We start from the raw sequence: 26,026 nt of genomic DNA on the forward strand, positions 1-26,026 counted from the left end.
TATTTCTCCCTTAGTCAATGATAGGAGATGTATTTGAATGCAAAGTACTTCTTCCATGCCTTCTCTGAGGAAGTTCCACAACAGTGCCTTTACCCTGAACATATAAAACATTAGGTTGGATCCAGCAGTAGATTTTTGCTAATGGAAGGGAAGTTGAGCTGATTTCTACATCCCACTGCAAATCTCTGACTCCCCCCACACCGTCAGTCTGTTCCTGAGGGTCCTCTGACTAGGGTTGCCAGGTCTGACTCAAGAAACATCCGGGGACTTTGGATGTGGAGCCAAGAGCAAGGTTGTGACAACCACTATTGAACTCCAAAGGGAGTTCTGGCCATCACATTTAAAGGGACAGTGTACCTTTTAAATGCCTTCCCTCCATTTGGAAATACTGGAGGATAGGAGCACCTTCTTTTGGAGCTCATAGAATTGGACCCCTTGGTCCAATCTTTTTGAAACTTGGGGGTGGGTGGGTTGAGGAGAGGCAATGCTCTGTTAATGCTACTGCATTAACTACATTACCACATTACTATGCTGAAAATTTGGTGCCTCTATTTAAAAAAAACAGCCCCCTCTGGAGCCCCAGATACTCGTGGATCAATTTTCCATTATACCCCATAGGAACTATCTCCATAGGGTATAATGGAGCCCCCAGCAGACATTTCCCTCCTCCCCACTGCTTCCTGAAGCAGGGGAAGGTCTCCAAACTGGGGGATCCCCTGCCCCCAACTGGGTATTGACAACCCTACCTCTGACCCTCAAGAGTTTGAGGAGTATTTTGAGCTGCAGTGAGATGCAGGTGAAAAGCCCCATTCTGTTGATGAAAATGCTTTCTATCTTTGGAAATTACTGTTGGATCCTACCTGGTTCCAGTGTACCCCTTCTTATGTTGGATATTATGGAGAAATTAATTTGCATGTTGGCTTTAGAAAAAAAAATGCTGTAATATGACATCATATTTGGTAAAGTTGAGACCCAGTTGGAGATTCAAGGACATTAGCTGGAACAAGTATCTAGTTTCAAATAGTGGTGCAGGCTTCAGGTTCCAACTCAATCAATAACAGGAGTGCTGCTGATGCAGGAGAGAAATCAGCAAATAGTATCCTGAAATTTTATCAGACTCGGGGGTTACAATTAGGGTTGCCAAGTTTAATTCAAGAAATATCTGGGGACTTTAGGGGTGGAGCCAGGAGACTTTGGGGGTGGGGCCATAAACAAAGTTGTGACAAGCACAGTTGAACTCCAAAGGGAGTTCTGGTCATCACATTTAAAGGAACCGCACACCTTTTAAGTGCCTTCCCTACATTAAAAATAATGAAGGATAGGGGCACCTTCTTTTGGGGCTCATAGAATTGGACCCCCGTGTCCAATCTTTTTGAAACTTGAAGAGCATTTTGAGGTGAGTCATCAAATGCTATGCTGAAAATGTGGTGCCTCTATCTCAAAAAACAGCCCCTCCAGATCCCCAGATACTCCCAGATCAAATCTTCATTATACCCTATGAAAATCAATCTCCATAGGGAATAATGAAGTGCCCAGCAGACATTCCCCCCCATTCCCATTTCTGACAACTACGAAGCAGGGGATTGGCATCTCTACTCACAAGCTGCTGAACTTCCAACTTCTTCAAAGTAACACAGAGCAACCAAAGGTTCAAATTTACCTTTCCAATGCAAACGACCTCTGAAAAGATTGTGCAACCAATGGGTCTGGGCTGCTTTCACAGGCACTGGAAGCAGCCATGTTCTTCTGTCTGCTCTCCCGCCTCCATTCAGCCTTAAAGACACAGACACACCATCCCAAGAGGAAACCTTTCCAAGAGGAGTCTGAAGCCTCCAGTGGAAAGGCACAAGGTGGTTGTGGGGGTGGGGCTTCCCTCCACTGCCCAGCTGACTGAAAGCGGTAAGGAACATGGGAAAGCGGGAGAACTCCCACTGGGACCTGGGGATTCGCAAGGCTAGTTACAATGTTCCAGCTGCACTTCACCTGTTTAAAGGGGGCGTTACATAAGCGGGGGGCCGCCAAGCACCACTCCGCTCGAGGGCAGCGGCGCCTAAGGGGTGCTTGGCAGTGCTTGGGTGCTAAGGGCAAAAGTGAGGCGGAGTGTGGTGTTCAGGTGGAGGAGGGGGTGGAGTTGGGGGCACGGCCAGGCTTAGTAAGCTTCCTGAGCAGTTTGGCCCATGATACGCCCCCCCTGAGAGGCGCAACTTTACGCCAGCAAAAATAGCGGCATGTCCCATAGGCACTCGTTGAAACCAAAAACAAAGGTCGCCTCCGCCACTGCGGAAGCTCACCAACCCCTTAAGGAATGGCATGATTGCCTCGCCAATCCCCTCATGCCTCGGGATAACGAGCCCCCTCCCCAGCACCCAATTGTGGTCTCCTCCCTCTTAGAAATACTTCCACTCTGACCTCGCACAACTCAGTTGTTAGGGAGAGGAGCGCGTGGCGGGAACTTCTGCTGGCGAGCTCCCGGCCATACAGATTTAGAGTGAGGGACAGGCAGGCACGTTGGTGATGGGTTTTGTACCGCGCAGTTGCTTTGACAGTATCTTTGATTTGCGAGGGGGAGAGAGATGTCTCTCCCCTGGGGCTAACTGCTCTTGTTTCCAGGTCTCCACAGCTTCCAAGCTCCTGGAGGCTCTGCATGTGAGGACTGTCACCCATGGCTGGGTAAGATCCACTGTCCACCTCTCAGCCTTCCCCTCCCCTCGCTCTTGACTACTTGGTGTGCGAGCATCTCTGGCATTTGAACCAGGTAGTGGACTCCGGCAGGGGGCATTTGCTGACCCTGCTCCCCTGTGCTGCCGCCTGCTCCCTTCCCTTGGTCTGCCCTCTGCCACGTTCCCAACCCCTGGCAGGGCATGGTGTGTGTGTGTGTGGCAGCTGCCCTGTTGCAGGGAGGTGGGTCAGAGACTGTCTCTTTAAGATAGCGCCCGGCTGAAACGCAACCTGCTCTTCCAGCTGCCGCCCCTGCAGGTGCTCTTGATCTCTATCTCCGTTTTGCAGGTGGGACTCCAACACAGAGGCTTCCGCGTGTGTCGCTCCACCGCCCCCCCATTCCCTCAGTTGTTTCTGCCTGCCACTCAGAATGGAGCCCCGCCCATGGTGAGACTGCCCAGCACGTGCCAGGGAGACTGTTGCACTCTGTTCCGGAAAAATAAAGTCTGAACCGTGCCCTCTGTTGTCTCTCCTGCTTGGCATTTGCTGCACATTCCCTGGGCAAACCACCCCCTCTGTCAGTGGCCTCTCCGAGGGAATGCCTGGGAGGGTGGGCAGACTTGGATTTTTGAAGGGGGAATGGTCTATGAGCCACCATGCTGCCCCCCCCGCATGGCTGGACGGGGGGGGGGCTGATGAAATGGACTCAGAGTTCTGCAGCTGATGCACTTGCACTCTGAGTTCCGCAGTCCCCGGGGGAGGTGTTCCGTGCACATGGTAGGGGACATCAGGGCAACACAGGAGGTCTCTGGGTGGGGGGGAGTGTCTGCTGCTGGGCTGCTCACTTCCAGACACACATTCCAGCCTCTGTTTATGACAGCGAACTCCTGCACTTGGTACTTCCTGCTTGTCTGCCTGCCATTGACAGAGTCTCTGACAGCAGGAGGATGTGGGGGGATTGACGGCTTCTCCATGGTCCCATGCAGCCCTGTCTCAACCCCACACCCGCCTCGCCACCAAGCCAGGCTTCTCGTGCGTGCATGCCCAGCCTCACTCCTGTTCCCTCCCCGTGTTGGTGGACGTCTTTCCTTTGCCTGTGATGGTCTGCCCATCATTGGCTCCGTTCTCCCTAGGAGGCAGAGGACATCTTGGGTGTTTTCCCACCGTCCAATCAGGGAGGCAGGATTCAAAAAACTTCTTCCTCTTCCTGTTGGCTGTGGGAACCACCCCTCAGTTCTTTTCCTGCCTTGACAGGGAGAGCATGTGCTAGGATAGGTTCCTATCCTTTTTTGTTTGCCTTTTCCTTCTAGCCAAGTAAGATTCCTCCCTCACCTTGTTTTCTGACCTATACCTGTCCTTTCTTAATCCTCTGATCCCTTCTCTAAGCCTCCCTCCCTCCTCTACTTCTTCCCCACAACGAAGAGGAGCGGCACTCCGGCAGCCCGGACTGTGCCTTTTCAAGCCGCGGCGCGAAGATCAGCTGATGGTGCGCAGAGCGAGGGGCGCCTTCTTAATGGACGACTCGGCCCCCAGCGCTCTGCGCGGGGCCGAAAGGCCACCTTCCGGAGCCGGCATGACCACGGGGCTTGCCTCGGCTGCCGGCAACGTGCCCTGTAGGGGTAGAAGAGGAGCGGAGAACGAGCGCAGGCGGCGCTGGTCATCGTCGGCAGCGGAGGAGGCCTCCTCAGAACGCCAACCTGGCTCCGACGGCCATTCCGAGAAGCGCAGGAAGGCGCATAAGGACGGCGACCAGCAGCTGGGCAGCCTTCAGAGACGGGGACCGACGGATGCCACCCTCCAGGCGGGAGACTTCGATCTCCACGAGGCCCAAGCACACCAGGAAGCTGCACAGACCAGCCAGCCCCAGGCGGGCTTGGGTAACGTACCCACTATGGGACCCTCTTTATTTGCTGATTTTTTTAGAGTCAATAAGGCAGACAGTGGGTGCTGCAGTGGAAGCAGCCACCCATAGGAGACGAAGGCCCTCTAGCCCACATCCCCCCTCCAGATCACCATCACCTAAGAGGCCCAGGGTCCAAGACCACTACTCTAGGGCCACCAGGGGTTATTTAATCAATGATCCTCTGGAAGGTGAGAGATTCCAGTATGGGGATCAGTCGGAGGAGTCAGAAGGGGGAGAATGGGAGGAGGGCGAATTCCTTTCAGATGAGGAGATAGAGGGTACGTCTGTGCCAGAACCCTCCTCACGTTTCTTCAGGGCGGAAGAGTTCCAGCCTCTCCTGGCCAAGGTACTAGCTGCCCTGGACCTCCAGGTGGCCCCTGAGGAACAGGAGGCTCCCAGTTCTCTGACCAACCCCAAGAATAAGTCCGAGGGGAACTCAGAGTTTTTTCCAAGGTATCGCTCTCCTGACAGGGCCTTCCCCTTCCCAGTATTTTTCGAGCGCCAGCTGAAAGCAGAGTGGGCCAAGCCAAGTGCCAACAGGCAGGTTCCCAACTCTGTCAGGAAGTTGTATGAGCTGCCCACCTTTGCCAATGATATGCTACAGGTACCCCTGGTAGATGCGCCAGTGGCAGCTTTACAGTCCCATGGGTTGCTAGCAGAGGACGGCCAAGGGTCCATTCGGGACAGCTGGGACAGAAAAATTGACCTGGCCCTGAAGAGGACCCATGAGGCTACGGCCTTTGCCATCAAGGCTGCTGCTGCTAACTCCATAGTCTCTAGAGCAGCCATAGTGTGGCTAAGGCGTCTTTCACAGCTTCTACCAGACGTGGATAAAAGGATCCTAGAGGGCACCAGCAGACTCCTGCGGGCAGCTGAATTCTCAGCAGATGCTTCCCTGGATGCCCTTACCTTCTCTGCCAGAGCAATGGCGTCCAACGCTGTGGCAAGAAGGGGCCTATGGCTTAGGGCCTGGCCGGCTGACATACATTCAAAGTCGATCGTTTCAGCCTACCCTTTTCAAGGAGAGAAGCTATTCGGAGACGCCCTGGAGAAGATCCTCGTGGAGACACGGGACAAAAAGAAGGCCATGCCCAAGTTCCTCAGACATCCAGACAGACGGGGATTTAAACCTAGTTCCTTTCGGACCCCCTCCAGCGCCTCCAAGCCCAAACAAGAGTTTAGAAAAGCAGCCTGGGGTCAACCCAAGCAAAATTTCCATAAGGGCTTCTCCAACCCCAGATTCCAGAGAAACCAGCCCGAGAGATCGGACAAGTTTGAGAGGGGCCCCAAGCCCAATAAGGCATGACTGGGAGTACATCCCAGTAGGGGGCCGCCTGTTACACTTCCATCAGGCCTGGGCGGAGTCACAGGCGGACTCTTGGACTCTAGAAATTGTATCTCAGGGCTACCCGATAGAGTTCAGGCGCACCCCTCCAGATCGTTTCATCATCTCCCCCCTTCGCTCGAACCCAGGGCGGAGGGAGGTCACCCTCAAGGCTATACGCCACCTTCTGGATATTGCTGCAATAGAACAAGTCCCTACGAAGCAGAAATATCTAGGTGTTTATTCTATCTTTTTCACAGTTCCCAAAAAGAACGGGGACTGGAGGGCAATCCTGGACTTAAAATTTCTGAACAGGAATATCAAGCTACGCCACTTCAGGATGGAATCCATCAAGTCAATAACAGAGGCCCTAAATCACGGGGACTACATGGCTTCGCTGGATCTGGCAGAGGCCTACCTTCATATTACGATTCTGCCTGCCCATCGCAAATTCCTACGTTTCTGCGTGAACGGACGTCACTACCAGTTCAGAGCCCTGCCTTTCGGCCTCGCAATGGCCCCACGGGTGTTCACCAAGGTGTTGGTGAATCTGATCGCCCACCTCAGGCAGAGAGGCATACACGTTCACCCGTACCTCGACGACCTGTTACTAAGATCCTCGTCGAGGAGGAATGCAGAGCGGGACATCCAGAGTACCATCAACTGCCTTCAGCAGCACGGTTTCCTAATCAATCTGGACAAGAGCCACCTGCGGCCGACCCAGAGACTGGAGCACCTGAGCATGATAAGCCAGGCTTCTCGTGCGTGCATGCCCAGCCTCACTCCTGTTCCCTCCCCGTGTTGGTGGGACGTCTTTCCTTTGCCTGTGATGGTCTGCCCATCATTGGCTCCGTTCTCTGTTTGGGGGCGGGTTGGGGATGGCTGTCAGCCTCTCTGGAGCTGCCTCTCCCCATCCCTGACTGTCATGAGTCACAGCGCACGCGTCAGGACTGGCCAATGGGAGGTGTGGGCTGGCCCTCCCCTCCGGCTGCCTCCGCCTCCCTTGTGCCTACGCCAGTGGCGTTGCCATGGCGACTGTCTCCCTCACGGCAAGCTAGCACCTCTCCCCTCCCCACACTCCAGCGTGCCGAAGTCCTCAGGAAGTCTACTAGTGGCACAGCAGCTACTTATGTCTGGATTGGTCTGTAAATGACTTACATGTTCTGGTCAATGACTGTAATAATAAACTGACTGACTGACGCAGTTCATTTAATCAGCTTGCCCTACATGATAACTCATGGAAATGTATATACAATTGGAATGACGTGGAAATAGCATGAATCACTGCCTTTTTTCAGGTCCTATAAATGTGGCTGCCACTATTTGAACAATTGAAACAGTCCTTTTTTGAACCTAAAAGTCTCTATAAGCTTTTGAGAAATACTGGGAACTTGTTAAGACATGAATCTCATGCTTATCATATTCTTCTGGCATTTAGTGTTGAAACATGTTACCCTAAATGCAACTTACAGTCTCTCTTGTTAATTGTGTGCCTGTGTCTGTAATGCAATGTGGATTTATATTCACTTTTCAGCCTTCATATGTTTTATGTTGTATGCTCCATATGTTATCTTTGCTGTGCAGTTGCTGCTATTAAATTGCTTCCCTTATGGCTGGTTCCCATACTGCACTGGTAATTTGTAAATGTTTTGATCATGTGGATAGTCCAAGTCACTTTGTTTCACTGATAATGGAGGATGCTGGCATACCCAAGCATTCAAAATATCCGTATGTTATCAATATAGCACAGAAGGTTTCCTTTATAGTAGCAGCCTCAGACCACTGGATGAGTGCCATCTGTGAACTGACAGGGTTCTGCTTGAAACAATTGATCCACTATCGTTAGAGCATTCACACTTTTAAAGGTCTTTTAGAATCTCTCCTCTTCTCTTTTACTTTACTTTTCCATATTTCAACCCATACTGCATATCTCCTTTGTCACACAATAGTATTCCTCAATATGCTTGATCTATGAGTCATTTTCTGAATGGAAAGGCAGCTTTTAAATTTTTAAATAAATAATTAACAAAATATATTTTACAGATGGTTCTATGGCACTGTATACTTTGTGGATTAACCAAATTTTAATTTCCTGCCAACTGGAGGCACAGTTACATTGGGGGAAATCTTGTGTACATGGAGGGGTACAAATCTGCTGGACAGGAATCACAGCAATTCTCAAGTCATTTGAAAATGGGCATTACAAAGGACTAATTTTCAGTCACCTTCTTAAAAACAGGAGTAAGGAAATGTACCCATAAGCAGTTGGAAGGAGGGGGAGGGGAACAAATCCTGATGAATAGGAAATGACTGAACTTCATTTTATGTAAGCTCCATCTGGCATGTCCTTCAGCTCTCCCACAGATTTATAGTGCCTAGTATGTCTTGCTTCAGTCCACACCTCTGTCCTGTGCAAAAAATATGCTGGTCTGCGCAATGAACCATTCCCTTTGAAACCCACCCCCAATGACTTTCTCTATTTCTCATTAAATGTTGGGAATAAGCCAGCCGGAGGTGGACTCATCTCCAGCAGGGATTCAATCTCTTATTCTATTAGCACAAGGCACTTTCAGAAGCGCATCTTCTATCACTTTTTCTCCTTGCTCTCCTTTTCCCATTTATTAGTTAGGGTTTTTTAATTTCTTATTTCTTGAATCCATCTATTCTTTGCAAAGTTGCTTTTGAACAGAAAAATAAGAGGTCACAAATCAGTTCTTTACACTTGAGAGATGGAGTAATAACAGGTGGCAAGACCAGAGGCAGCAACAGCCTAGGATTCTGGTTGTCATGGAAACATGTCAAACCTGCAGAGAGATGAGCTCTGTCAGCAGTAGGGGGGAAAGGAACGTGAGGGAAACTCAGTGCCACTTACCCTATAGGTTCAGATTGTATGTCAGCCATCCCTCCAAGGGAGGAAGGCTGGAAATATGTGAACTGGTGAAGCCAAATTCTGAACACATATTTGAACAGTTGAGAAGAAGGCTCAGGGGCATAGCATGGAAGAGCTTTTGGCCTAGGTATCAAACAAAGACCTTAATTTTCTCACATAAAGGATAGCTGGGCTCAGTTTTGTGTGCTCTCTCTTCTTCTTCTTTTGCCTGGACTGCCAGTTTTTTTTGCCTGAACTGGACAATAAAGGCATATTGACCAGGCAACAGAGAAAACATGATGCATCACTTTATCATTAATCATTTCAGTAACACTTTTAATATCAAAAGCACATGACAATTTTTATTGTTATTTGCAAACTTTAATACAAATGTTCTCCCTAGTCTGTTTTTAGATTATACTGAATTCTTTTAGTCACTCTAGTAATGTTTATATTGTATTTTACTTATTGTTGCACATCACCAAGAGCCATGTGAACTCAGGGATTGGGTGATCCATAAATTTAATTTATAAAATATAAATAAAGCGGTAACCAGAAAAAAAGCACAAAGGAAAAAATCCCAAAGGAAAAAAAACACTGACATAAATGCTCACAGGAAAAAAGCCCACATGGAAATAAACCCACATGGAAAGAAGCCCACACAGAAAAAAGTCCATACTGAAAGAAGCCCCCATGGGAAAAAGCCCCCATGGAAAAATATGTAAAGCACCATAGATGTTTATAATTGTGGATAACCATTAATAATATTTTGTTGTTATTTTAGGAGTAAAATAAGTCATATTTCTTGAATTGGACTTGGCAACACTATTCCATGTGGGGTTCTTTCAGTATGGGCGTTTTTCTGTGTGGGCTTCTATCCATGTGGGTTTATTTCCATGTGGGCATGTTTCCATGGGGACTTTTTTCCTGTGAACATTTATGTCTGTGGGGTTTTTTCTTTGGGCATTTTTCCTTTGTGCTTTTTTCCTAGAACCAAATAAAACATGCATATATCCAAAACTGAAATAATGTAAAATATCTTTCCATGGTGCTTGGTTAGGGTCCAGTATAGCTTCAGTTTGCTCCGGTCCCTTCCCCTTCTGCTCAGTGCTGTTGCAATATTTTCACCTGGAGATATGCAGCTATAAGGCACAACAAAAAAATACTGAGAGGGAAGCAAAGGAGGTTCTGTAGGGACAAGCTCTATTTTATATTCATGAGATGTTGGGGTTAAAAAATGTGCAGAAAGCTAATGTACTTATTCAGCAGTTAACAAGAGATCCATAAACTATGATTTTGCTTCTCTCCCTCCCTCTTTAGCATTATCTATGTACATGACACAATAAATTGTGCTAACAGATATCTGCTTTTGAGAATAAGTAGTAAGTTATACAAAAGGCCTCTACCAAAGACCCTGAAGAGTTGCTTTCAGTCTGAGTAGAAAATACTGACTTTGATGGACCAGTGGTTACATTCAATATAAGGCAGTTTCACACCTCCATGTGTCCAAATAGCATTGCCAAGTCCAATTCAAGAAATATCTGGGGACTTTGGGGGTGGAGCCAGGAGACACTGGGGGTGGAGCCAGAAGCAAGGTTGTGACAAACATAATTGAACTCAAAAGGGAGTTCTGGCCATCACATTTAAAGGGACAGCACACCTTTTAAATGTCTTCCGTCCACTGGAAATAATAAAGGATAGGGGCACCTTCTTTGGGGGCTCATAGAATTGGACCCCCTGGTCAAATCTTTGTGAAACTTTGAGGGTGTTTTGAGAAGAGGCATCTGATGCTATACTGCAAATTTGGTTCCTCTACCTCAAAAAACAGCCCCCACAGAGCCCCAGATACCCGCAGATCAATTCTCCATTATTCCCTATGAGAATCGGTCTCCATAGGGAATAATGGAGTGCCCAGCAGACATTTTCCTCCCCCCTCTCGCTTTCTGATGATCCTGAAATGGACCCAGAGTCAAGGAAAAGACAATTGAAGTTCAAGATCTTTATTCCAGCTTCATGGGCATTCACACGCATTGTCAGAACTGACCTCTCTGTCAGTTCCCTCAACTTATAAACCTTTGCCCTGAACGTTATAATTCAAGCCAAAGCGCACCAAGCAAAAGCGGGGGTTTTGCACGAGTTTTTTGCAAAGCTCTCATCACTGCAGGTGCTCGCTATCAGTTCATGGTTCACATCTCCTCCAGCTCTTGCCCTTGGTTACCTAGCAACTAGCCAGTTCCCAGACATGCCATCCTCCCTCCAGATAAGCAACAAGTTACAGTTATATACAGTTATATCAAAGGCATAGCAAGTGCAGCATAGCATGGAAGCACAGCCTAGCATTATACAATTGAATACATCATGACAAGAGGAACAAGATGGAGTGACTCTTGACAGGGAAGGCCTCCAAACCAGGGGATCCCCTGCTCTCACTTGGGGATTGGCAACCCTATGTCCAAAGTTCTATCAGAATTCAAACATAGTTTAAATAAGTTAACTGTACATAAGGCCAAGCTATAAAAGACATTTTTAAACAAATGTGTCTGGGTTCCCTGACAAAACTCACTTTCTCTGCAGCCACACAGTGACTGAGGGGAAAATTTTAAATATTTGGGCCCTACTCAAGTCAGGATTGCAGGGCAGGGGAGAGATCCTGCCTTCATTCCAATGCTCTGTTCTGTATCTGAAATAGCACCCACTTTGGAGCTGCAGGTGCAGTATTTAGGGTTGCCAAGTCCAATTCAAGAAATATCTGGGGACTTTGGGTGTGGAACCAGGAGCAAGGGTGTGACAAGCATAATTGAACTCCAAAGGGAGTTCTGGCCATCACATTTAAAGGGACAGCACACATTTTCAAATGCCTTCCTTCCATAGGAAATAATGAAGGATGGGGCACCTTCTTTTGGGGCTCATAGAATTGGACCCCCTGGTCCAATTGTTTTGAAACTTGGGGGATATTTTGGGGAGAGGCACGAGATGCTATACTGAAAATTTGGTTCATCTACCTCAAAAAACAGCCCCCTCAGAGCCCCCAGTATCTCCAGATCAATTCCCCATTATACCTTATGAGAATCGATCTCCAAATAAGGAATAATGAAGTGCCCAGCAGACATTTCCCTCCCCCATTTCTAGCGACTGTGAAGCCTGGGATTGGTGTCTCTACTCATGAGTTGCTGCCAACTTCTTCAAAGTAACACAGACACACCATCCCAAGAGGAAGCCTTTCAATCGGAGACTGAAGCCTTCGGAGGTAGAAAGTCACATGGTGGCTGTGGGACGGGGCTTCCCCCTGCTGGCCAGCTGACTGGGGGTGGGAAGGAGCCTGGAAAGTGGGAGAACCCCCACTGGGACCTGGGGATTGGCAAGCCTAGCAGTATTCCATATCCCCTGCAGATTTCTGAAACAATGTTGCCAGCAGCCACTATGCAGCTGAATCTGACATTGGTTTATACACGCCTCAGATTCAGTGGGAGAGCACAGGAGCACAGCTCCTGAACCTTTCAGAAAGTTCCTTCTCCTCCTTCGGAGAGTTCCACCTCCTTGTCCATTCAATGTATGTGCAGCTGCATAACAATCCGTGGATGAGCTCCACTACCTATTTTTCTACAAAATGACTCCTGGGTTTATTAATCTCCATTAATTAATCTTGTGCTTGCTTCGGCAGCACATATACTAAATTAATTAATCTTAACTATGATTTTGTGTGATGCAAGAATGAAGGTATCTTGACTTGGTTTAATTCTGTTTTGTTCTTTGGCACCATCCTCCCAAACTAAAAACAACAGAAGAAGAAACCAACATTTGCCTTGTAATTTTAGGGACATCTGTGAGATGAATCTTGGTGACCCAAACTAACCATAGTTAAAACCAGGATTTCTTTTTCGGGGGGAACATGGTAGAACCCTTTTGTGGAAACAAAATTTTCAAACAATATTTAAAAGTTCATGAGTGGCACCTTGTGTGTTTCTTCTTTATTTCCCTCTTGAGAATTTCAGCACTTCTTTTTGCAGAAAAAAGTTGTGATTAAATCAAATTATGTCTGAGCTAAACCTGTAGGTCCTAGGCACCCTTGGGCTCTTTGGAGAAACTATCTTATGGTTTGGGGTGGAGGAGGAAGAACAGAGAGGCAGAGAGTAGCACTCAACAGCCTCACCTTTCACAGTTAACATAAGAGTTTTGAGTAACTTCCTTTAGGATCAAGGCTATTAATATTATATAGAAAAAACAACATTGATGCCACCTCTGAATGTCATTTCCATACAGCAATACAGGGCAATCTGTTTTCTCACAACATTTTTATTAATAGCCTTGATCCTAAAGGTAGTTACTCAAAAGTAAATTCTATTAAGTTCACTAGGGCTTCTACTAAGTCAAATAATTATATGCCTTAGTAGCAATTGTGAAACGATATCTTTGCAACAATTTCTATAGCAGTTGGATCAATAGGCATTGTCAAAATTATTTTGGACATTATGTGGGGAAAGTGAGGTAATGTAACACACCCAACTGTCCTTAAAATATGTTCAGCTGTAGTTTTAGAACTTACACTAATACCAAATTTTGCTTTTCAGCTAGTGAGCCAAGGAGCCATAGGCTACCAAGATTCATATGTTGACTACATTTACTGTGTTTTTATTCCCATTATTTAGGGGAGGTTTCTTTGCAAATGCAGTATTTGTGTATGCATTGCAAATAAAGAAATTTGAATTAAAGTTAAATATTGTGTGTTCTTTGAATAAACAATTATTTTATTTGCCTGCAGCCCAGAAAGGACCAGATGGGATAATCATTTCCAATAACTACTGTGATTTCTGTCTTGGAGGATCTAACATGAATAAAAAAAGTGGCCGACCAGAGGAACTTGTCTCATGTTCAGATTGTGGGCGCTCTGGTAGGTGATTCCTTATTCAGCTTTCTGTGAACTGTGAATATATATATTTGTGTGTGTGTGTGTGTGTGTGTGTGTGTGTGTGTGTATATATATATATATATATATATATATATATATATATATATTTGTATGACTACCTTTTCTTATGCTTCTGAATTGTGGACCAACGATTCATATTTTTGTTTTGAGTGACTGAATTGGTTAAACATTTTCATTCTTAGAACATAATTTTGAATATATATGTAAAAAGGCTATTCATGGAATTTATTATTAGAAATGGAAGGTCATATATGACTCAAATGGTCCTTTTTAAATGAGGACAGCAAATTCTGTATCAGAATTAAAGAAGGGATTTTGCTTTCTTGCAGTAATTACAAATGTAAAATGTTAACATTTTGAAGCTGTGGGTGATATTCCCATTAGTTATAGAAGAAAAGTATTTACGGGGCAGAGTTAAGAAAGTCTTCAGACATTGCTTCATGCAGTGTAATTTTTTGAAAGAGTTTTTCCATTTTTATTTTAATCTCATTCTGTCTTTTCTGTGGAAGATTGTAATTTGCATTTTTGTCTGGCAATGCTTTTATTTCTGAATTGTTGGCGGCAGGAGGGAGGCTGCCCTAGTCTGGTAGCCATTTTTAACAGGGCAAAAACTGGTAACTATGTTTATAGTACAAATGATTTTGAACTTAGTTTTTATGATGGGGGCACTGGGAGGTATAAATCTAAGGAGCTGATCCACTCATTCCCTTACATGATTTTGTGCATGCAGACCTCCTAAATGCAGCTCTCCATTTGCGAGAGGGTTATGGATAAATTTGTATCAGTGGTTGAAAACTCATGCACAGAGTAGCTTTCATGCTAATGTTGGAAACGATGTGGCAGGTACTCATATGTCCATAGTAACAAAACTTCCTTGAAATCTGAAACTAGTTTTGTTGTTTTTTTATTCTGAAATTAATAATGTGGTGAATGACACTCACCTTCTTACTGATGTTAACAACGCTGATCCTTTTCCAAAAATTACTATAGATCTTAATCAAAAGCAGTGTGTTACGTTCTCTCTTTTTCCAGATCTTGTACTAGTAGTAGCAGAATGTTTTCTTGTGGCTTGTTTGTTTTCACTAACTTAGTGGCAACTAACCTTGGGTGCATTGCTTTCTTGACTAATAATAACTACTGTTAGTCATAGGTAGTATTTTTTAGGCAAATTTAATTTTTAACATATTCCACTTTGCACAGTGACTTGGAAAGAAAGATTTCTGACATGTTTCTGTTTTTCTTGTTTGTAAATAAGAACATAAGAGAAGCCATGTTGGATCAGGCCAATGGCCCATCCAGTCCAACACTCTGTATCACACAGTGGCCAAAAATTTTAATATATATATATATATATATATATATATATATATATACACATACATATTTATACACACTGTGGCTAATAGCCACTGATGGACCTCTGCTCCATATTTTTATCTAACCCTCTCTTGAAGCTGGCTATGCTTGTAGCCGCCACCACCTACTGTGGCATTGAATTCCACATGTTAATCACTCTTTGGGTGAAGAAGTACCTCCTTTTATCCGTTCTAACCCGACTGCTCAGCAATTTCATTGAATGCGCACGAGTTCTTGTATTGTGAGAAAGGGAGAAAAGTACTTCTTTCTCTACCTTCTCCAGCCCATGCATAATCTTGTAAACCTCTATCATGTCACCCTGCAGTCGACATTTCACCAGGCTAAAGAGCCCCAAGCGTTTTAACCTTTCTTCATAGGGAAAGTGTTCCAAACCTGTAATCATTCTAGTTGCCCTTTTCTGCACTTTTTCCAGTGCTATAATATTCTTTTTGAGGTGCGGTGACCAGAATTGCACACAGTATTCCAAATGAGACCGCACCATCGATTTATACAGGGGCATTATGATACTGGCTGATTTGTTTTCAATTCCCTTCCTAATAATTCCCAGCATGGTGTTGGCCTTTTTTATTGCAATCGCACACTGTCTTGACATTTTCAGTGAGTTATCTACAACGACCCCAAGATCTCTCTCTTGGTCAGTCTCTGCTGGTTCAACTTGTATTTGCAGCTGGGATTCTTGGCCCCAGTGTGCATTACTTTGCACTTGGCCACATTGAACCTCATCTGCCATGTTGATGCCCACTCACCCAGCCTCAACAGATCCCTTTGAAGTTCCTCACAATCCTCTCTGGTTCTTACCACCCTGAACAATTTAGTGTCATCCGCAAACTTAGCCACTTCACTGCTTACTCTCAACTCCAAATCATTTATGAACAAGTTAAAGAGCATGGGACCCAGTACTGAGACCTGCGGCACTCCACTGCTTACCGTCCTCCACTGTGAAGACTGCCCATTTATACTCACTCTCTGCTTCCTATTAATTAGCCAGTTTTTGATCCACAAGAGGACCTGTCCTTTTACTCCATGACTCTCGATCTTACTAAGGAGCCTTTGATGAGGAACTTTATCAAAAGCTTTCTGGAAGTCAAGGTAAACAATATCTATCGGGTCTCCTTTGTCTACATGTTTGTTCACCCTTTCAAAGAAATGAAACAGGTTAGTGAGGCAAGATCTTCCCTTACAGAACCCATGCTGAGTCTTCCTCACTAACTTCTGTTCATCAATGTGCCTACTCATTCTGTCCTTGATAATGGTTTCTACCAACTTTCCCGGTATTGAAGTCAGACTGACTGGCCTGTAGTTATCCAGATCTCCTCTGGAACTTTTTTTAAAGATGGGGGTGACATTTGCTACCTTCCAGTCCTCAGGAATCAATGAAAGATTACATATTTTTGTCAGAAGATCCACAAGTTCAACTTTGAGTTCTTTCAGAACTCTTGGATGTATGCCATCCGAACCTGGTGACTTATTAGTTTTTAATTCACCCATCAGTTGTAGGACCTCCTCTCTTGTCACCTCAATCTGGCTCAGGTCTTTCAACACCCCTTCCAATAAAAGTGGTTCCGGAGCAGGCAAACACTTCTCATCTTCCACAGTGAAGACAGAGGCAAAAAATGCATTCAGCTTCTCAGCCATTTCCCTATCCTCCTTCAGTAATCCTTTGACCCCTTTGTCATCCAAGGGCCCCACTGCCTCCCTGGCTGGTTTCCTGCTTCTAATATATTTGAAGAAATTTTTATTGTTGGTCTTTATGCTTTTTGCAATATGCTCCTCATAGTCCCTTTTTGCCTGCTTGATCACAGTCTTGCATTTGATTTGCCATTGCCTGTGTTCCCTTTTATTAATTTCACTTGGACTAGCTTTCCACTGCTTAAAGGAGTCCTTCTTACCTTTTACAGCTTCCATTACTTTGTTAACCATGCAGGCCTTCTCTTATACCTGTTTGTACCTTTCCTAACTTGTGGTATATATTTTATCTGTGCTTCTAGGATTGTAGTTTTAAATAGCCTCCAAGGTTCCCCAAGGGTTTTGACTGTATTTACCTTTCCTTTCAGTTTCCTCTTCACATGCCTCCACATCTCAGAGAATTTACCCCTTTTAAAGTTAAATGTGGTTGTGCTGGTCTTTTGGGGCAACTCCCTATTTATACAAATGGTAAAATTAATAACGTTATGGTCACTGCTTCCAAGCGGTGCAATCACTTTTACATCTCTCACCAGGTCTTGGGTATTGCTTAGGACCAAATCCAGGATTGCCCCACCCCTGGTAGGTTCTGTGACCATCTGCTCCATAGCCCAGTCATTGAGAGCATCTAGAAACTCAGTCTCTTTCTCTTGACCAGAACACATATTGACCCAATCAATCTGCGGGTAGTTAAAATCACCTATGATGACACAGTTTTTCGTCTAGCCACCATCTTTAAGCCCTCCATCATATTATAGTCGTCCTCTGTCTTTTGATTTGGTGGGTGATAACAAACTCCCATAGTTAAATTGCCTATTGGGCCCTCTATTTCAACCCAAAGCTTTTGTATAAGGGAGTCTAATTCTCTGACCTCAGTGTTACTGGACCATATGCCCTGACATACAGAGCCAACCCACCTCCAACCCTTCCTTCCCTATCCTTCCGGTATAACATATCCAGGAATCACCGTGTCCCACTGATTCTCCTCATTCCACCAAGTTTCTGAAATTCCCACAATGTCTATGTTTTCTCTCAACACTAAGCATTCCAACTCACCAATTTTACTTCGAAGACTTCTAGCATTTGCGTACAAACATCTATAATTTCCTAGGCAAGCTAGGCCTGCCACCTTCCTCCTGCCGCCTCAAGACTTTGGCAGGCAGTCCATTCTGATTGTCACCGTCTCAGTGGACAACTCTGTTCCATTACCCGGTAGAAAAGTATCAGCTAACCCTTCATCTCTTTGAGATGAGTCTTCCCGAACCAGAGACATTTCATCTCCTGTCAGCTTTCCCCCTAGATTTAGTTTAAAAACTGCTCTGCCACCTTTTTGATTTTAAGCGCCAGCAGCCTGGTTCCATCCGGGGACAAGTAGAGACCGTCTTTTTTGTACAGCTCCTGCTTGTTCCAGAAAGCATCCCAGTGCCTAACAAACTTAAACCCTTCCTCCTTGCACCATCGCCTCATCCACACATTGAGACTTCTAATTTGTGCCTGTCTCTCCAGCCCTGCACATGGAACAGGTAGCACTTCTGAGAAGGCTACCTTGGAGGTCCTGGCCTTAAGTCTCCGACCTAGCAGCCTAAATTTTTCCTCCAGGACCTCACGACTGCATTTCCCCATATCATTGGTGCCAACATGCACCACAACCACTGGCTCCTCCCCAGCACTGTCTATCAGCCTATCTACTACACACATAATGTCCACTACCTTCGCACCAGGCAGGCAAGTCACCATACGGTCAGTACACGGTTTTGCCACCCAGCTGTCTACTTGCCTAAGGATCGAATCACCAACTAACAAGACCCTCCCTCTCTCCCCGCCCAGGGATGGTTCCTTGGTGCGAAAGGGTTCCCGTTCACCAACCGAAGAAGAGGTCCCTTCTGAGGGCGCATTCCCCTTATCCTCAGCCCGGTGCCCTGTTCCCTCTTGAACCTCACGCTCCCTGGCAGCAACGGGGCTGCCTCGTTCAGAGCGGGGCTCAACTAACACGTCCCCGAGAGTCTTCTGTGAGTGCCTAACTGACTGTCTCTGCTTCTCCAGGTCAGTCACCTCAGCCTCAAGGGTACGAACTCATTCTCTGAGGACCAGGAGCTCCTTGCATCGAGCACACACCCAAGACTTCTGTCCTGTGGGCAGATAGTCATACATGTGACACTCAGTGCAAAACACTGGAAAGCCCCCACCCTCCTGCTGGCATTCTACCTTCATGATAGCTTTTTTTTAAATATGCAGTCTCTTTTTAAACCCTGTCTATGTGGCTGCCCACCTGGAGAGTCTACTTACCTTATTGGGAACACAAGGAAATAGGGATCTGGGTTCCTGGTCCTTACACAGACCCCAGGCTAAGAGCCACAGGCCAAGAGCCCTTTAGCTCTCTGGCGAGGTGCAGCTTAATAATGTAAAGAGGGAGGGCAACACAGCCACTCTAATCAACCAGTCACAATCAGCCACAATCACCTTCAGCCCTTCACACAAACTCAAAAGTTTTCAGCAATTCTCCCAGCTGCCAAGTCTCACCCTTGAAGCACTCTCTGCTCTCTTCCAGAGGTCTCTGCAATGTGCATGAAATGATCATCAGAATTGCCTCAGAAATCCTAATTTTATAGATAAGCTTTGAAACTATAGTTTATACTAGATCAGCAGAGAACATCTGATTTTTCTATGAGCAACCACAAGGAGGGGGGAGGGAAACCCTCTCCTAATTGCAAAGTAACAGTAACTCAGTTTGAACTGTTTAAGAGTCAGCCATTTCTAAGAAAGATCTGTGTATACAACATCGGTCAAAACTTTTGACTGTGGCTGAAACCGTTATTCATTTAATATTAGAAGAAATTTCCTTTATAAGGCAAAAAAACTTTGTCAGCTTCTGTCAGGATGTTCTGTACATACTCAATAACAGTTAAGTGTTCTCACATTGCATCTATTTCCTTCTTTGAGAATATTTTTGTTTTTGTATATAATTCCCTATAGAACAACATCACTTGTTTAACCATTTAACAATAATGAATGGGGCTTTAAAATTTTATTTTCCAAGTTATCTAGTAATATAAAATATTCTGAAGTATATTAAAAGTTACATATTACACTAGAGTGCTTTCTTTCAGTTGATGGAGAGGCTGTTAAATGTTTGCATTTTATCTGTGGCATACTTTGTTCATGTGTTTTTTTAAAGGGCTTTTTTACTACATTGTGAAGTAATATTTATTATTATATAGTATATATATATTGGTCTGCTTGTTTTGCAAAGGAACCACACCATTTAGTGGGACAGGTGTAGGAAGGTAGCATAATGAGGTTTTTTTAAGAGCACAGGAAAATTTATGGAATGGGTTTTTACTCTCAAGTAGTAAATTCAGAACAGTTGATGCCAAAATGAAGGACAATAATTGTAACTTGTATTTGTAACAGATTCTCATTACTGTATGAAGTATGAAATCTTTAAAACTGCTCAAAATGACAGGAAATATTTTTGTGTGTTTTAAAGAGAGGAAAACAATATTAACCCTTTTGCTGCCTTAGCTTATGGGTGTCTATGATGGTATAATTTTTGTTTACTCTTTCAAATGCCAGCACTGTGTTTATTCTTCTTATTGGAGCTGCTATTTTGGTATTGACCTGAGCCAGTTTAGATATTTGATCTCTGTAGTCTGAATTATTAATGATTATGGTGATAATAATGAAATTAATTATGATGCCTATTGCTTAACCCATGTGCTGATATATTCATCATACATGTCAGCTCATTTGGGAAGAGAAAACAGGAAGGAGGAAGCGGTGACGGCACACACTACGGAGGACTTGTTCGGTTCAACATCTGAAAGCGACACCTCAACTTTTCATGGCTTTGACGAGGATGATTCTGAAGAGCCTTTCTCAAACCAGAGCAGCAGCTCCCCCTCAACAAACAAAAAGGGCAGCTGCTGAAATAACTAATCACTTACAAACTCTATGAGCAACATCCTGCCCTTTTTGCTACTTTTTCTCTTATTATTCTTTTTTGCATTTTAATTAGATCAATTTTCACTTTTGGGTACATACACTGAAAGCACAATAGGCTAAAACTTGAGGAAACTTATTTGGAAATAAATTTTGGGTTATTTGATTTTTTATTATTATTATATTGTCCCCCTTCCTTTCCCCGCTTTATCTTTGGAAATCTGATGTGTATATCCTAAAAAAGTACAGGAGAGAGCTAATTTTCTGTATATATATATATATATATATATATATATATACGTATGTATGTCAGATACAAAAAATACAGAAGGGTTAAATGCCAGAAACCCACCTCAAATAGTGTTTTAAAATATTTATTTATATATTCTATATATTATAAGAAAAAAGACCTTTGAGATTAAGAAGAAAGGCAAGAAAAAAAGCAATGAAGTCTGCTTGATAATCTGACTTTTCAGAAAGACAAATTGCTGTAAAATGAATTGTTCCAGATGAAAAGGAAACCCTTGCTAGTGACTTTTGCACTGTGAAAAGTTTGCATTTACTGTAGCACACTGGAGTTCGTGACTTCCCCTTTTGTAATCCTGCTGTCCCCACTTTTAACAGTTTGAAAAAGGCAATGAAGACCATAAAACTGCAGAATGTCCTGCTTTCTTCCTGTGGACATATTTGTACTCATAAAATAATGCCTCATCTCTCTCACCTTGGCATCTTTTTACTGGGCACTGTTTTTCTTTTCTCTTGTCACCGCCCCCCTTGCCCTCTACATTGTGGAAAGGAGATTCCAAGCACAGGATGGAATATAACTGTCAAGTCACAGAGTTTGCAAAGATGAAACAAAGGCTGTGAATCTTTGAAGAAATGAAAAGGAAAAAAAATACCTCATGTTTATTTTATTTTACTTTTTAAAAAAACAACAACAACAACCATTTAGTCTTATTTTTGATAGCTCCTCTTGAAATAAACCAAAGCAATACTCACTAATCTTCAAAGGGCAATAGAGAAGACAGAAACCCTCTCTCATTTGCTATTCCAGCAGCAAGGAGTTGATCCACAGGATAAAAAAGGTATGTTTCAAAATTAAATATATTTAATTTTGTGTGAAGTATCTCTGCTTTTTATTTATTCCAAATTATTCATCATCTTTGCTACAGAGTAGTGTGCAGTTACCTCCAACCATTGTATGATACCTAAACTGTGATTAAGTAAAATAAACAACAAATGCAGCATTTAGCTTGCTAAGTCCTGTCCCTAGAAAATGTGTGAAGATACTTGCAATACCTGCTTGCTATCTTCTAAACAGAGAGATAAGTCAGGAGAAACTCTGCTCAACCTTATTAGAATTTAATAATGATGAATGTTTAACTATATTTAGAGCCAACTAGTTTGCAAACCATGGGGTGCTTTCACACAAGAGATTTGGCCTGACCTAACCCCGCCTCCCATTCAGATTAAATGTTCATGATCAAACAAGCACATCTGCCCTCTGAGCTGCACCCGTTCTCGCCCCATTTTCAGACACTTCTCATCCAGCATTAAAAAGCCACCTGGTTCTTCCTGGTAGTTTCCTCCTGGATCGCATTCGGAAAGTCCAGGCATGACTCCTAAATGGAAGAGCAGTGTGATCATGCCAAGCGCTTCCAGTGCATTCGGGAGTTTTTCCCCCAACCCCACTCTGAGGAGCACTTGTGTGCTTCTCTGCTTGATTGCGCACACCAGGGAACTTTTTTTTTTAAGAAAACAACCCTTTCCACAGTGGTTCGGAGGCTTCAGCCGCACTAGCTGTTTGAATGGGCAACCACAGACTGCTGCAGGGATCGTGTCACTTCAATGGCCAGCGTCTGATCCATCTGAAATGAACCAAACTCAAACGACTTTTCCAGAGGAGATAATATCGCATCAATATCCCAGTGTGATAGCACCCATGGTCACATATCCTTATTTGAAGTCAGTCCTTAACCAGGGTCAGCGCATAGGAGTAGGCCAAGTAGGCAGCTGCCTCGGGCGCCACTTGGCCTAGGGGTGCCACAAGGCGCCCCTCTCCCCACACCCTGCTGCTGTCCTGACTTCACAAAGGCTTCCCGAGGCTCAGGCAGCCTCCACAAAGTTGGGAATGGGGCAGCACCAGCGCTCTAAGTACGCCTGCTGCCTTCAGGACATTGTGGAGGCTTCCCAAGAATCAGGCAGCCTTCGCAAAGTTGGGGGGGAGCGCTTTGCAGTTGTTTCCTGAGACTCGGGCAGTCTCTGCAAAGTTGGGAACAGGGGCAGCGCCAGCACTCTAATTGTGCCTGCTGTCTTCGGGACTTTGCAAAGGCTTCCTGAGGCTCGGGCGGCCTTCGCAAAGTCGGGCAGGGGGGAGCACTTTGTGGAGGTTTCCCGAGACTCGGGCAGCCTTTGCAAAGTCGGGCGAGGGGGAGCACTTTGCGGAGGCTTCCCGAGACTCGGGCAGCCTTCGCAAAGTCGGGCAGAGAGGGAAAATGCTTTGCAGAGGCTTCCTGAGGCTCGGGCGGCCTCCGCAAAGTTGGGAAGGCTGACAGTGACTTCATCATTACGTCATCGGTGCGCACACGCTCTGCAGGCGAATCAAGCCACGGGGGGAGGCGAGGGGGGCGGAAGAGAAACCTGTAGCCTGGGGCACTGAAAACTCCAGCACCGGGCCTGTCCTTAACAATGGCTTAGGTATTGAACTTTAAGTATAAGCATGCCTAAGGAACACAAAGCCAGGTTAAGCATTGTATCTGCATAGGAGCAGTAGCACTGGGGTTTTGCTGGGATTTTTAGAAACATATTTAAGACATCTGACATACTGGGATATCCTTAATTTGCTATAATTTAAAGAGAAATAATTTATATATACTTGGGGAAAGATTAAGTTTTCTAAAGGTTTTCTATTATTGTTGCTAAATATTGTTCTGTCAGACCATGTCATTGGTTAGGGTTGCCAACCACCAGTGGAGCCTGGGGATCTCCCAGAAATGCAGTTGATTTCCAAACCACAGAGACAGCTCCTCTGGAGAAAATGGTTGCCTTGAAGTGTGGGCTCTGTGGCATTATATAATGAGGTTCCACCCCTTCCCAAATCCCACTCTTCCACCTCCTAATCCCCAGGTATTTTTAGCTTAGAGGGGATTACCCTAGCTTGCTGTGTCTTGTCCAGTTATGACTGATAACATTCCAGTGATATTTTAATAATGGCAGCAGAGTGTAAGAGTTAGCTAATAACTGCATTTGATTAGAACATACTGATCATACTCTCATCCGTCTGGGGATCCAATGATTTAATAGTGCCTTGCATATATAAAACAAGGAATTCCTATTATGTGCTATAGAGTAATTAAACCCTATGGTACAAAATGCTGGCATGACTATCAATGGCAAATAAATTCAGTGGGATGTAGGGAGCAAAACAGAAATGAGTCTAAATCCAGGTGGGCAGCCATGTTGGTCTGAAACAATAGAGCAAAGTAGGAGTCCAGTAGCATCTTTAAGACCAACAAAGTTTTATTCACAATGTAAGCTTTTGTGTGCATGCACACTTCTTCAAAGAAGGAATGAGGTACAGTGAGCAGAGATGCATATAGCTGGTGGGTAGTGGTTTAGAATGCAGAGTGGTACAAAGTTAAAATCCAGTGGCAGAATATATATATATATATATTTATTGCTCACAGATGATTTGGTCATAAGCAAAATGGCAGAATAGTGAAATTAACAAATTGCGAGAACATTTGGTCTGGATAGCATTTGCTGGATAGCTATGTGTTTTGCAATAGGCAAAGAGGTTCTTTTCCCCAAGGGATCTGAGGGCAGTAAGTATACCGGTGGTAAAGGAAAAGGAGTTTTATTCAAATCTGTATAATAATGAGATATCAACAAGTCACAAGAATAACAGAGAATTAAACTAGTGTTGCCAGATCTGTGTTGGAAAATAGCTGGAGATTTTGGGGGTGGATCCAGGAGAGGATGGGGATTGAGCAGGGGAGGGGCCTCAGCATGGTACAATGCCATAGAGGTCACCCTTCAAAGCACCCCTTTTCTCCAGAGGAGCTGATCTTTGCCAGCTGGAGATCAGTTGTAAAAGAGGGAGATCTCCTGGCCCCACCTGGAGGCTGTTAACGCTAAAACAGAGAATATATCCATTCACCTTCTGCTGCAGAAATCCCGAATGACAGCAGGCAGGCTTCAGGTGTTGGTCAGTGTGCTGAGCACTGCTCTGGGGTCCAGCCTGAGCCAAGATTCCTGTAGCAGAAGGGACATGGATATATTCTGTGTTTAATTCTCTATTATTCTTGTGTCTTCTTGATATCTCATCATTACAGAGTTTTCAAAAAAACATTTTCCTTTATCACTGGTATGCTTATTGTCTTCAAATTCTTTAGGGAAAAGAACCACTTTGCCAGTTGACAACACACATACTCATATCTGTTTTGCTCCCTACATTAAACTAGGGGTACAGACCACATCCCACTGAAGTAATCTGCCATTGATAGTCATGCCTGCATTTTATTTATTTATATAATTATAATGAAATCCTGCACCCTAGGGTTTCATTGCTCTAGGGTTGTAGCCCATAGCAGGAATTCCTTGTTTTATATATGCAAGGCATCATTAAATTGTTGGATGCCCAGACAAATGAGAGCTTGCTGAATTTTCACTACCATCAAAGGTCAAAAAGAAGTAAATAATTTAAAATGGAATCTTATAGCATATTCTTTTCTTTATATAATGTGTTTCTATTACAAGCATATCATATTCCACAAATAAATTAATACCTGAATACTGAAGACGTGGTTTTGAAAGACAGACTAGTGAAAGAAGAAATATATGTGAAACAAATGCCTTGGCTAAATCCCTTTTAACCTTATAAAATATGGAAATGTACCAACAAAGTCACTGGATTTGTTAGTTAACTGAAGGAAAGCCTAATAGTGTCACTCACAGTTATGCAAGAGAGATCCCAAGTAGACAATGCGGCCTCGTCACATTGCATTTCAATTATATAAGACATTTTAAGTGTACCCAAAATATTTAAAGTATGAATGCAACAAATACATGTTTGTAAACACAAGTAGTACACATATGGTTGCCAATCCCCAGGTGGGGACAGGGGATCCCCCAGTTGGAGGCCCTCCCCCCACATCAGGGTCATCAGAAAGCAGGGGAGGGGGGAGGGAAATGTCTGCTGGGCACTCAGTTCCCATTGGGAATAATGGGGAATTGATCTGTAGTTATCTGGGGCTCTGGGAGGGCTGTTTTTTGAGTTAGAGACACCAAATTTTCAGCATAGCATCCAAGTTTCAGAAAGATTGGACCATAGAGTCCAGTTCTATG

At 44.5% G+C, this 26,026-nt stretch overlaps 1 protein-coding gene across 4 annotated transcripts in view; it reads left to right on the forward strand.

Moving 5' to 3' along the window:
- Nucleotides 1-26,026, forward strand: part of DPF3 (double PHD fingers 3) — a 328,225-nt gene that overhangs the window by 255,909 nt on the left and 46,290 nt on the right. For 3 of the 4 annotated variants that reach the window (XM_060261375.1, XM_060261377.1, XM_060261374.1), the window contains exon 8: nt 13,514-13,642. In XM_060261375.1, coding sequence (XP_060117358.1) covers nt 13,514-13,642 — 129 coding nt within the window. Of the gene's footprint in view, nt 1-13,513; nt 13,643-20,483; nt 20,854-26,026 lie in introns of those variants that run through there. The other variant, XM_060261376.1, reaches the window with a different exon arrangement.

Source organism: Heteronotia binoei, chromosome 21 (assembly GCF_032191835.1).
Source record: "Heteronotia binoei isolate CCM8104 ecotype False Entrance Well chromosome 21, APGP_CSIRO_Hbin_v1, whole genome shotgun sequence".
Taxonomy (NCBI): Eukaryota; Metazoa; Chordata; class Lepidosauria; order Squamata; family Gekkonidae; genus Heteronotia; species Heteronotia binoei.